We start from the raw sequence: 14,425 nt of genomic DNA, 5'->3' as shown, positions 1-14,425 counted from the left end.
GCTGTAGCAGTTTACAGTCTCACCAGCAGCGCCAAGGTTCCCTTTTCTTTGCATTTCTGCCAGCATTTGTTATCTCTTGTCTTTTGATGATGGCCATTTCAACAAGCATGAAACAATACTCTATTGTTTCAATCTGCTTTTCCCTAACGACTAGTGATGTTAAGGATAATCTCATATACCTGTTGGCTTTTTGTATATCTTCTTGGAGAAGTGTCAATTTATGTCCTTTGTCCAGTTTTTCCAAATTAGACTATTTGGTTGTTTGCTGTTGCATTGTACGAGTTCTTTACATATTTTGAATATTAACTCATCAGATACATTATTTGTACCCTTTTTTTTTTTTTTTTTTTTGCCATTTCATAGGTTTTATTTTTACTTTGTTGATGGTTTCTTTTGCTGTACAGAAGTTATTTAGTTTGAGGCCGTCCCATTTGTTATTGCTGCTTGTGCTAAAGCAGGTTAGAAATATCAGATCCAAAAAGACATTACAAACATCAAGTAGCCAATTAATATAGAATGTTCTCATGTACCTTTCCCCAAAACCTCTAATATAACAACCTACAGTGATACTATAATTATTGAACCAGAAAATTAACATTGAATTTTACCAGTGTTTCCACTAAAGACCTCTAGCCTTAGAATGATGAAAATCTAAGTGAACAACAAATCTCTAGAGATACTGAAGATATATACCTAATATTTAAAAACTGAGAGAAATCAAAAAAGAGACAATTTAATAAAAAAATTTAACATCCCCTGTGTCAAAAATATCATAAATAGACATGTACCGTAGGAAAACAAGGGTAATTTTTAACCTACAAACTGAGCAATACTGTGGAGTTAAAAAATAAGTATGTGTCTCTTTACTGTAGTTTCTGAGCTTTTAGATACAGGAATACCATACATTAAAGACTTTAAAAACCTTAATCTGGGGGGAGGAGCTAAGATGGCGGAGGAGTAGGACGGGGAGAACACTTTCTCCCCCACAAATTCATCAAAAGAACATTTAAATGCTGAGTAAATTCCACAAAACAACTTCTGAAAGCCGGCAGAGGACATCAGGCACCCAGAAAAGCAACCCAAGTCTTCGAAAGGAGGTAGGGAAAGATATAAAAGACAAAAAAAGGGACAAAAGAGGGAGGGACGGAGTTCCGTCCTGGGAAGGGAGTCTTAAAAAGAGAGAAGTTTCCAAACACCAGGAAACCTTCTCACTGCCGAATCTGTGCCGAGCCTTGGAAGCACAGAGGGCAGCATAACAGGGAGGAAAAATAAATAATTAAAACCCGCACATTGTGAGCCCTACGGTAACTCCCCCAGCGGAGAAGCAGCGCAGACGCCTGCATACGCCATTAGCAAGCGGGGGCTGGGCAGGGAGGCGCGGCGCGGGCTGCATCGCAAGAATCTGGCCTGAATACCCCGAGCACTATCTGAGCGAAGTAATTTGGGCTAGCAAACCAGACTGTGGGATATCTACCACGCGAAAAGCCAGCCCTAACCTATGACACCGCCAGGCCACTGCATGGAATAAAGGACTGAACAGAGATAGCCGGCAGCAGACCATCCCCCTCCGGTGATAGGCAGCCAGAGCCGGAAGGGGACAATCGCAGCCCCAGAGAGACATTATCTATAAAACTGTAAGCAGGCTTCTTTGCTAACTAAAACTTCTTGGGGGTCTGGACGGTCAACATCTGCCTGAGAAGGTGTGCCGGTGCACAACTAGATAACCGAGCGGCGGGGAGGCGATAAGTTGCAGCAATCGCGCGCGCGCAAAACACCTCATCACCTGAGCTGCTCGGATCTGGGAAGGGCACAAAAAGCAGGCCCAACTGAGAGTCTGCACCTCTGAGGACTACTGGAGTGCCTGAACCTGAGAGGCTTGGACCTGGGAAGTACAGGCAGCCCAGGGTGGGCCGCGGATGGTTCGCGGCAGAGCAACCTAGAGCCTGAGCAGCGTGGGCAGAGAGGCTACACGTGCCGTGAACTGGGGGCAGACCCAGTGTGGCTGAGGCACTGCGAGCACACGCCAGTGTTATTTGTTTGCAGCATCCCTCCCTACCTCCCCTCAGTGCGACTGAACAAAGAGAAGAAATACAGCTCCACTCACCAGAACACCGATACAAGCTTCCCTAACCAAGAAACCTTGACGAGCCACCTGTACAAACCCACACAGAGCAAGGAAACGCCACAATAAAGATAACTCCACAAACTGCCAGAATATAGAAAGGACATCCCAAACTCAGTGATTTAAACAAGATGAAGAGACAGAGGAATACCCAGCAGATAAAGGAACAGGTTAAAAGCCCACCAAACCAAACAAAAGAGGAAGAGATAGGGAATCTACCTGATAAAGAATTCCAAATAATGATAGTGAAATTGATCCAAAATCTTGAAATAAAAATGGAATCACAGATAAATAGCTTGGAGACAAAGATTGAGAAGATGCAAGAAAGGTTTAACAAGGACCTAGAAGAAATAAAAGAGAGTCAATATAAAATGAATAATGCAATAAATGAAATTAAAAACACTCTAGAGGCAACAAATAGTAGAATAACAGAGGCAGAAGATAGGATTAGTGAATTAGAAGATAAAATGGTAGAAATAAATGAATCAGAGAGGATAAAAGAAAAACGAATTAAAAGAAATGAGGACAATCTCAGAGACCTCCAGGACAATATTAAATGCTACAACATTCAAATCATAGGGATCCCAGAAGAAGAAGACAAAAAGAAAGACCATGAGAAAATATTTGAGGAGATAATAGTTGAAAACTTCCCTAAAATGGGGAAGGAAATAATCACCCAAGTCCAAGAAACCCAGAGAGTCCCAAACAGGATAAACCCAAGGCGAAACACCCCAAGACACATATTAATCAAATTAACAAAGATCAAATACAAAGAACAAATATTAAAAGCAGCAAGGGAAAAACAACAAATAACACACAAGGGAATTCCCATAAGGATAACAGCTGATCTTTCAATAGAAACTCTTGAAGCCAGGAGGGAATGGCAAGACATACTTAAAGTGATGAAAGAAAATAACCTACAGCCCAGATTATTGTACCCAGCAAGGATCTCATTCAAATATGAAGGAGAAATCAAAAGCTTCTCAGACAAGCAAAAGCTGAGAGAATTCAGCACCACCAAACCAGCTCTCCAACAAATACTAAAGGATATTCTCTAGACAGGAAACACAAAAACAGTGTATAAACTCGAACCCCAAACAATAAAGTAAATGGCAACGGGATCATACTTATCAGTAATGACCTTAAATGTAAATGGGTTGAATGCCCCAACCAAAAGACAAAGACTGACTGAATGGATACAAAAACAAGACCCCTACATATGTTGTCTACAAGAGACCCACCTCAAAACAGGGGACACATACAGACTGATAGTGAAGGGCTGGAAAAAGATTTTCCATGCAAATAGGGACCAAAAGAAAGCAGGAGTAGCAATACTCATATCAGATAAAATAGACTTTAAAACAAAGGCTGTGAAAAGAGACAAAGATGGTCACTACCTAATGATCAAAGGATCAATCCAAGAAGAAGATATAACAATTATAAATATATATGCACCCAACACGGGAGCGCCGCAATATGTAAGACAAATGCTAACAAGTATGAAAGGAGAAATTAACAATAACACAATAATAGTGGGAGACTTTAATACCCCACTCACACCTATGGATAGATCAACTAAACAGAAAATTAACAAGGAAACACAAACACTAAACGATATAATAAACCAGTTAGACCTAATTGATATCTATAGGACATTTCATCCCAAAACAGTGAATTTCACCTTTTTCTCAAGCGCACATGGAACCTTCTCCAGGATAGATCACATCCTGGGCCATAAATCTAGCGTTGGTAAATTCAAAAAAATAGAAATCATTCCAAGCATCTTTTCTGACAACAATGCAGTAAGATTAGATCTCAATTACAGGAGAAAAACTATTAAAAATTCCAACATATGGAGGATGAACAACACCCTGCTGAATAACCAACAAATCACAGAAGAAATCAAAAAAGAAATCAAAATTTGCATAGAAACTAATGAAAATGAAAACACAACAACCCAAAACCTGTGGGACACTTTAAAAGCAGTCCTAAGGGGAAAGTTCATAGCAATACAGGCATACCTAAAGAAACAAGAAAAAAGTCAAATAACCTAACCCTACACCTAAAGCAACTAGAAAAGGAAGAAATGAAGAACCCCAGGGTTAGTAGAAAGAAAGAAATCTTAAAAAATTAGGGCAGAAATAAATGCAAAAGAAACAAAAGAGACCATAGCAAAAATCAAGAAAGCCAAAAGCTGGTTCTTTGAAAGGATAAATAAAATTGATAAACCATTAGCCAGACTCATCAAGAAACAAAGGGAGAAAAATCAAATCAACAAAATTAGAAATGAAAATGGAGAGATCACAACAGACAACACAGAAATACAAAGGATCATAAGAGACTACTATCAACAATTATATGCCAATAAAATGGCCAAGGTGGAAGAAATGGACAAATTCTTAGAAAAGTACAACTTTCCAAAACTGAACCAGGAAGAAATAGAAAGTCTTAACAGACCCATCACAAGCACGGAAATTGAAACTGTAATCAAAAATCTTCCAGCAAACAAAAGCCCAGGTCCAGACGGCTTCACAGCTGAATTCTACCAAAAATTTAGAGAAGAGCTAACACCTATCCTGCTCAAACTCTTCCAGAAAATTGCAGAGGAAGGTAAGCTTCCAAACTCATTCTATGAGGCCACCATCACCCTAATACCAAAACCTGACAAAGATCCCACAGAAAAAGAAAACTACAGGCCAATATCACTGATGAACATAGATGCAAAAATCCTTAACAAAATTCTAGCAATCAGAATCCAACAACACATTAAAAAGATCGTACGCCATGACCAAGTGGGCTTTATCCCAGGGATGCAAGGATTCTTCAATATCCACAAATCAATCAATGTTATACACCACATTAACAAATTGAAAAACAAAAACCATATGATTATCTCAATAGATGCAGAGAAAACCTTTGACAAAATTCAACATCCATGTATGATAATAACTCTCCAGAAAGCAGGAATAGAAGGAACATACCTCAACATAATAAAAGCTATATATGACAAACCCACAGCAAACATTATCCTCAATGGTGAAAAATTGAAAGCATTTCCTCTAAAGTCAGGAACAAGACAAGGGTGCCCACTTTCACCATTACTATTCAACATAGTTTTGGAAGTTCTGGCCATAGCAATCAGAGCAGAAAAAGAAATAAAAGGAATCCAAATTGGAAAAGAAGAAGTAAAACTCTCACTGTTTGCAGATGACATGATCCTTTACATAGAAAACCCTAAAGACTCCACCAGAAAATTACTAGAACTAATCAATGATTATAGTAAAGTTGCAGGATATAAAATCAATACACAGAAATCCCTTGCATTCCTATACACTAATAATGAGAAAACAGAGAAATTAAGGAAACAATTCCATTCACCATTGCAACGGAAAGAATAAAATACTTAGGAATATATCTACCTAAAGAAACTAAAGACTTATATATAGAAAACTATAAAACACTGGTGAAAGAAATCAAAGAGGACACTAATAGATGGAGAAATATACCATGTTCATGGATTGGAAGAATCAATATAGTGAAAATGAGTATACTACCCAAAGCAATTTATAGATTCAATGCAATCCCTATCAAGCTACCAACGGTATTCTTCACAGAGCTAGAACAAATAATTTCACAATTTGTATGGAAATACAAAAAACCTCGAATAGCCAAAGCTATCTTGAGAAAGAAGAATGGAACTGGAGGAATCAACCTACCTGACTTCAGGCTCTATTACAAAGCCACAGTTATCAAGACAGTTATGGTATTGGCACACAGACAGAAATATAGATCAATGGAACAAAACAGAAAGCCCAGCGATAAATCCACGCACATATGGACACCTTATCTTTGACAAAGGAGGCAAGAATATACGATGGATTAAAGACAATCTCTTTAACAAGTGGTGCTGGGAAAACTGGTCAACCACTTGTAAAAGAATGAAACTAGAACACTTTCTAACACCTTACACAAAAATAAACTCAAAATGGATTAAAGATTTAAACGTAAGACCAGAAACTATAAAACTCCTAGAGGAGAACATAGGCAAAACACTCTCCGACATACATCACAGCAGGATCTTCTATGACCCACCTCCCAGAATATTGGAAATAAAAGCAAAAATAAACAAATGGGACCTAATTAAACTTAAAAGCTTCTGCACAACAAAGGAAAGTATTAGCAAGGTGAAAAGGCAGCCTTCAGAATGGGAGAAAATAATAGCAAATGAAGCAACGGACAAACAACTAATCTCAAAAATATACAAGCAACTCCTACAGCTCAACTCCAGAAAAATAAATGACCCAATCAAAAAATGGGCCAAGGAACTAAATAGACATTTCTCCAAAGAAGACATACAGATGGCTAACAAACACATGAAAAGATGCTCAACATCACTCATTATCAGAGAAATGCAAATCAAAACCACTATGAGGTACCATTTCACGCCAGTCAGAATGGCTGTGATCCAAAAGTCTACAAGCAATAAATGCTGGAGAGGGTGTGGAAAAAAGGGAACTCTCTTACACTGTTGGTGGGAATGCAAACTAGTACAGCCACTATGGAGAACAGTGTGGAGATTCCTTAAAAAACTGGAAATAGAACTGCATTATGATCCAGCAATCCCACTGCTGGGCATACACACTGAGGAAACCAGAAGGGAAAGAGACACGTGTACTCCAATGTTCATTGCAGCACTGTAATAGCCAGGACATGGAAGCAACCTAGATGCCCATCAGCAGATGAATGGATAAGAAAGCGGTGGTACATATACACAATGGAGTATGACTCAGCCATTAAAAAGAATACATTTGAATCAGTTCTAATGAGGTGGATGAAACTGGAGCCTATTATACAGAGTGAAGTAAGCCAGAAGGAAAAACACCAATACAGTATACTAACGCATATATATGGAATTTAGAAAGATGGTAACAATAACCCTGTGTACAAGACAGCAAAAGAGACACCGATGTATAGATCAGTCTTATGGACTCTGTGGGAGAGGGAGAGGGTGGGGATATTTGGGAGAATAGCATTGAAACATGTATAATATCATGTATGAAACGAGTTGCCAGTCCAGGTTCGATGCACGGTACTGGATGCTTGGGGCTGGTGCACTGGGACGACCCAGAGGGAGGGTAGGGGAGGGAGGAGGGAGGAGGGTTCAGGATGGGGAATGCGGGTATACTTGTGGCGGATTCATTTCGATATTTGGCAAAACTAATACAATACTGTAAAGTTTAAAAATAAAATAAAATTAAAAAAAAATAAAAAAACAAAAACCTTAATCTGTGTTTTGCTGTATGATGAGTACAGATATTTGCAAAAAAAAAAAAAAAAAAAACCCCATTACTAAATGAATCAAGATAATTCCTCACTTGTATAAAAAAATTCATGGTATTTAAATTTGAAATAAGTTTTTTAGAGTTTCAACTCATACTTGAAGAGGAAAAGTTAGACAAAGGATTCTTTCCAACTGAGGGAGCTATAACCACTCTGCATGACAGGAAAATAAAATAGGAAATTATGTTCGTAATCAGGTGGGAATTGTGTGTGAAGAAGTCTTAAATTTGATGTATTCGTTCATTGAGTTATTCATTCACACTGCATAAATTTAGTTCAATTTCCTTATGATGCTCATCAAACTGACTCTCTTTAGAGTAGTTATGTATGAGATATACTTTCCATTACATTGTTTGCTACTGTAGAAACAGTATAAAGTCTAAATCCTGTGAGTTTTTACAGAGTTTTCTGCTCTCTTTTATCCTTCCTGTCTAAAAGAAGAGAAGGTACTCAGTTATGGGACAAAGAAAAGCCCGAGTGTCACGAGGGAGATGTAGCTGACACATTCTAAGGGTTTAGATTCAGATGGCTAACACTGTGCCTCCATTTCTGAAGTAACAAACATTTGTCTATGACTCTAGGTCAAGTCCAGCAGACAGAGTACTCTTATGAGGCCTGGAAGAAGAAATGGTTTCTGAGCATCAAAATGCCCTTTGCATGCAATGTACAGGTGTCAGAAACAGGAGAACTCTAAAACCATATTGTTTAAAGGAAATTTAGACCCTAGTGCATCCGTGACTCTATTAAACTAGACTCCAAGTTGATGCGCATCCAGCTGATGGTAGAAGTAAATGCTTGCTGTTTAGAGGGAGCTTTCAGAAACTAGTATCAACTACAAATTTGAAACCAAAATTATTTTAGAAAACAGCATAGATAAATAACAATAAACAGATTTAAATGTAAGACCAAAGAAAGTTCCATATTTTCTAATAACTGTGTTAATGCCAATACATCAAATCCATCAATTTTTGTTGAATAAAAAAACAATCTTTTATAGTACAGATTCTACTCAATTTATGAAAATCAGCTACATCTCATATCATGAAGGACTTATCTGTGAACAAACCAGAAGCACTGCTGACATAATTTAAATAAATTGTTAATATTTTATAACTTCTTAAAAGTATGTTTCTTTCCTCAGAATAAAAGCTTGAAACACAAACTGTTGTTTGGAAACAAGCTATGTGGCCTACATGCAGAAGAGGTGAGTATGTTTTCCTTTCTTAAAGCTTCAAGTGAATAGAAACAGTATTAGTGCCAGATGTTGTTTTTAACCCAAGACATCTGGTGACTCTGTTCCCTTAAAAATAACTGCAAACATTGGAATAAGAAAATAAAAACACATTTCAAACTTTTAGGTATTTTGGATGTTTTAACATTTCATCACCAAATAGAAAAAATGTTAAGCCACTGAAGTGTTACTTTCCTAAATGATATTCTGGATTCCTTCTTTAACTGGATTATTAAGAGTTCCTTACTAGCAAACACCTGCAAGTCCATTTTTCAGTTTTCACTTCTGGTACCCTCTATGTGGTGATAGAGAATCCTCCTGCCAGTGCATGAGAGGCAGGTTCAATCCCTGGATCTAAAAGATCCCCTGGAGAAGGGAATGACAACCCACTCCATTGTTCTTGCCTGGGGAATGCCACGGACAGTGGAACCTGGCAGTCTACTGTCCATGGGGTCACAAAGAGTGGACATGACTTAGGACTAAACAACAACATCAACAATGTGATGTCTGTACCTGTTGGAGACTAGAGTGGCAAAATGAGGATTCTAGGACTGAACATAAAATGAAAGAAACAAATAAATTCACTGGTTCTATTAGATGGACAAAAATACTGTCTCATACAATATTGCCCCCTAAGTGTGGGGAAACGTCATTCTGTTTAATTCAGTTTTAATTACAATCCATTTTTTCATTTCCTGTTCTTCCAAATGAAATATGTAATGTAGAAATATAGCTCACAGTCAGTAATCCTTAGTGACAGTAAAGAGAGAGTAGAAATAGTGTCATAGTAGAGTGATACTTCAAGGAGAGGAGACTGCACTTAATGTGTTAAGTTGGAGCCTCAAAGGAGCATACAAAAAGACTAGTTGTGCAAAAATATAAAATAATAATAATGGAAAAGCCTGTGAATGATAAGGCCCAGGCATGTTAGTCTTCAGTGAAAACCAAATACTTGTGAAAGGAAGAGGGAAAGAGACAGGTTTAGGCAGAAGAAAAACAGTCTAACACAAGTTTATCCCTTTCCCCATAGCAGATTAGAAGCAAGGCACAGAGCTGGTGAACAACTTCTACCGTCTCCTAAATATGGAGCCACCTCTTAATTCCAAAAGCTGTTTCCTGATATTATCACCTTCTAGCAGAAGGAACAGGAAATATTACCTTGTGACTCATAAACATTGATCTTTAGGAGTCTATCTAGAAAGTAATGGCACATATGTCCTTGTATCCTATTTGCCAGAACTAGGTCACAAGCCTAGCTAACTTGTAGGAACCTGGAAAAGGCCATTAGGTTGGTGTTCATGTGCTAACTTGTAGGAACCTGGAAAAGGCCATTAGGTTGGTGTTCGTGTGCTCATGCAGAATTTGGGATTTTTTAATTAAATAAGGTGAGAATACTCCTTGGTGGACATGTATAAGTCACTATTGAGAGTCTAGCATGCAATATGATTATCCACTTATAATGTCTTTACAATAATATTATATATGAAATGAATAGAGCTGTTAAATACATTGAAATTGAAAGGTTGATGCCCCATAAATGAGAAATAAAACTGAATGGCATATAGATATGAGCCTGTGTATTTTATTTTCTCCACTGTATTTTTCTATTTGGATATCAATAGACTCTCATATTGTTTATATTTGCTAAGTTTCTAGACATATGGCATACCTAGTGTACAGTTTTTGAATATTACCTTTAAGAGGGTAAGCAAGTGGAGCTGTTTTGAATAAGGACCATCTGAATTGAAGCTATATTCTGTGACAATTTACATGTTCCCAGAGTTCACACAGCACCCACGTACATGTAAAAGAGGTGGCCCTAGGAGAAGGGGTGTGTGGTGTTTAGAAACAAACAGAAGAATGAAAACCAACAATGACGACCTGGGTCTACCTATAGTTTTTAGCCCCTTAGTTCAAGAAAGACTCACATATTGTCTTCATCTTAGCTTCTTAGAGGACGTATTATTTCTGTATTCTTATTTATGAATTCCTAGAGGTTTCATTTTCTTAATTCAGCAGATCAATTCAGTTGGCTCCTGAAAGGAATGTCTGTGAAAAATTGTTTCTAATATTTGAACCTTTCAAGGGTGTGCCATTTACAACATTTTCAAGATTCTACTCTAATGATGCTCCCCCATTAAATGATGAGTTAGTAATTATAACACCATCATAACACAGTCCCCCATTTTGCCAGCTAAAATACTTTGCATGGTTGGAAACACTCTGAATATAAAAGTAAACTGAATAACAGTTGCAGTTTGATAACTGAGAGACTCATAAGCATTCAGCGAATGCTTAGAAAAGCACAATATTTCAAAAATATAAGTGGGATTTACTTATTAAAGATGATTTTCATATCAGCACTGTTTACTAGGATATAGTAATTCCATGAGGATCATGTAATTTATTGGGCACTATGACCAGCTACTTTTATTTTTTGTTTTTTAAATAGGCTTTATTTTTTAGAGACATTTTAGGTTCATAGCATAATTGAGCAGAAAGTTCAGAGTTCCCATATACTCCTGCCCCCACACATAACCTCCACCATTATCAACATCCTCCACCAGAATGGTAAATCTTTTATAATCAATGAAACTACACTGATGCGTGATTATCATCCAGAGTCCCTAGTTTAGTTTAGGGTTCATTCTTGGTGGTGTACATTCTATAGATTTTGACAAATATATGACATATATCCACCCTTACAGTATCATATAGAAAAGTTTCACTGACTTCATCTGTGGTTTAAGAAGCCCTTCCGGTAATTCTTATGTACATTAAAATTTAACAACCATTTCATTACTAAATTTTAAACCTAAGTTGAAAAACATAGTCAAGAAATGAAGACTGTATTAAATCCTGCATCTAAACTGAAAGTGTACTGGATTTATCCTATTCTCTTATTTTATTGAAGTATAATTGATTTTTATTAGTTTCAGGTGTATAACAGGCATTCAGCATTTTATATTTTATTTAATAATGGCTATGTTTGCTTGTGCTATACAATATATCCTTGATACTTAATTTATTTTATACATGATAGCATGTATATCTTAATCCTATATACCTGCCTTGCCCCTCCGCATCACCCCTTCCCTGTTGGGAACCGCTGGTTTGTCCTCTATACCTGTGAGTCTGTTTGGTTTTTTTTTTAGATTTATTTTGTTTTATGTTTTTTTGGTTCCACATATAACAGGTAACATAGAGTATTTGTCTTTCTCTGTCTGACTTTCATTATATATATTTATACCAATATCCTTTTTATCCATTCATCTTTGATGGACACTTAGGTTGCTTCCATATCTTGGCTATTGAAGCAATGCTGCTATGAACATTTAGGAAGATGTATCTTTTTGAATTAGTGTTCTTACTCATTTGAGTAACTCCCATACTGTTTTCTGTAGTGAGGCAGTGGTAACCCACTCCAGTACTCTTGCCTGGATAATCCCATGGACGGAGGAGCCTGGTGGGCTACAGTCCATGGGGTTGCTAGGAGTCGGACACGACTGAGCGACTTCACTTTCACTTTTCATTTTCATGCATTGGAGAAGGAAATGGAAACCCACTCCAGTGTTCTTGCCTGGTGAATCCCAGGGACAGGGGAGCCTGGTGGGCTGCCGTCTATGGGGTCACACAGAGTCGGACACGACTGAAGCGACTTAGCAGTAGCAGCAGCAGCACCAACTTAAAGCACCAGCAACAGTATACTTGGGTACTTTTTTCTCCACATCCTTAACAACATTTGTTACTTGTAGACTTTTTGATGATAGCCATTCTGACAGATGTGAGGTGGTATCTGTTTATGGTTTTGATTTGCATGTTCTTGATAATTAGCAACGTTAAGCATCGTTTCACGTCTTATAGTTTCATGGATGGTTTCTTTTGCTGTGCAAAACTTCTTCAGTTTAATTAGGTCCCATTTGTTTATTTTTACTTTTGTTTCTTTTCTTTTGGAGACAGATCCAAAAAACATTGCAATGAATTATGTCCTGCATATTTTCCTCCAAAAGTTTTACAGTATTTGATCTTACATTTAGGTCTTTAATTCTTCTTGGTTTAGTTTTGTATATGGTGTTACAGAATGTTCAACTTAATATTTCACATGTAGCTGTTTTGGTGAGCTAAAACAAAAATTGAATTTTATTGAGGTATAGTTTTCATAGAATTAATCCCATTTATCTATATACTTTGAGGGTTTGACCAATATTCAAGTTAAGGGCTTCCTTCATAGCTCAGTGGTAGAGAACCTGCCTGCAATACAATGAGTTCAGTCCCTGAGTCGGGAAGATCCCCTGGAGAAGGAAATAGCAACCCACTCCAGTGCTCTTGCCTGGAGATCCCATGGACAGAGGAGTCTGGTGGACTGCCATCTGTGGGGTTGCACAGAGTCAGATATGACTGAAGTGACTTAGCAGCAGCAGCCAGTATTCTTGCCTGGGAAATCCCTTGGGCAGAGAAGCCTGGCGGGCTACAGTCCATGGGGTCATAAAAGAGTCAGACAAGACTTAGTGACTAAACAGCAAAAACAACTAAACCTCCCACTTGATATTTTATAATCTCTACCATCAACCCCCCCAGCCCATGTCAACTAGTAACCTGATTTACAACCTAGTCTTTTGTCTTTTCTAGGATATCATATATATGGTAATTTACAAAATAAAGCTTTTTTTGTGAATACATAGTATAAGACCTTAGAAATCCACCCATATTGTTACATATTTCAGATTTTATTTAAAACATCAGATCAGATCAGTCGCTCAGTCGTGTCCGACTCTTTGTGACCCCATGAATCACAGCACGCCAGGCCTCCCTGTCCATCACCAACTCCCGGAGTTCACTCAGACTCACGTCCATCGAGTCAGTGATGCCATCCAGCCATCTTATCCTCTGTTGTCCCCTTCTCCTCTTGCCCCCAATCCCTCCCAGCATCAGAGTCTTTTCCAATGAGTCAACTCTTCGCATGAGGTGGTCAAAGTACTGGAGTTTCAGCTTTATCATCATTTCTTCCAAAGAAATCCCAGGGCTGATCTCCTTCAGAATGGACTGGTTGGATCTCCTTGCAGTCCAAGGGACTCTCAAGAGTCTTCTCCAACACCACAGTTCAAAAGCATCAATTCTTTGGCGCTCAGCCTTCTTCACAGTCCAACTCTCACATCCATACATGACCACAGGAAAAACCATAGCCTTGACTAGATGAACCTTTGTTGGCAAAGTAATGTCTCTGCTTTTGAATATGCTATCTAGGTTGGTCATAACTTTCCTTCCAAGGAGTAAGCGTCTTTTAATTTCATGGCTGCAGTCACCATCTGCAGTGATTTTGGAGCCCCCCAAAATAAAGTCTGACACTGTTTCCACTGTTTCCCCATCTATTTGCCATGAAGTGATGGGACCGGATGCCATGATCTTTGTTTTCTGAATGTTGAGCTTTAAGCCAACTTTTTCACTCTCCTCTTTCACTTTCATTAAGAGGCTTTTTAGTTCCTCTTCACTTTCTGCCATAAGGGTGGTGTCATCTGCATATCTGAAGTTATTGATATTTCTCCCGGCAATCTTGATTCCACCTTGTGTTTCTTCCAGTCCAGCGTTTCTCATGATGTACTCTGCATATAAGTTAAATAAGCAGGGTGACAATATACAGCCTTGATATACTCCTTTTCCTACTTGGAACCAGTCTGTTGTTCCATGTCCAGTTCTAACTGTTGCTTCCTGAACCTGCATACAAATTTCTCAAG

General features: G+C 38.1%; 1 protein-coding gene across 3 annotated transcripts in view; it reads left to right on the top strand.

The window, feature by feature from the left end:
- LUZP2 (leucine zipper protein 2) overlaps window positions 1-14,425 on the top strand; it is a 517,925-nt gene that overhangs the window by 385,933 nt on the left and 117,567 nt on the right. For all 3 annotated transcript variants that reach the window (XM_019955362.2, XM_070783149.1, XM_070783150.1), the window contains one exon: window positions 8,604-8,666. In XM_019955362.2, the coding sequence (XP_019810921.2) occupies window positions 8,604-8,666 (63 nt within the window). The remainder of the gene's footprint in view (window positions 1-8,603; window positions 8,667-14,425) is intronic.

This window comes from Bos indicus, chromosome 29 (assembly GCF_029378745.1).
Source record: "Bos indicus isolate NIAB-ARS_2022 breed Sahiwal x Tharparkar chromosome 29, NIAB-ARS_B.indTharparkar_mat_pri_1.0, whole genome shotgun sequence".
Lineage (NCBI taxonomy): Eukaryota > Metazoa > Chordata > Mammalia > Artiodactyla > Bovidae > Bos > Bos indicus.
The sequence above is the reverse complement of the archived record's forward strand: the minus strand, read 5'-3'. Positions and strand labels throughout refer to the sequence as shown.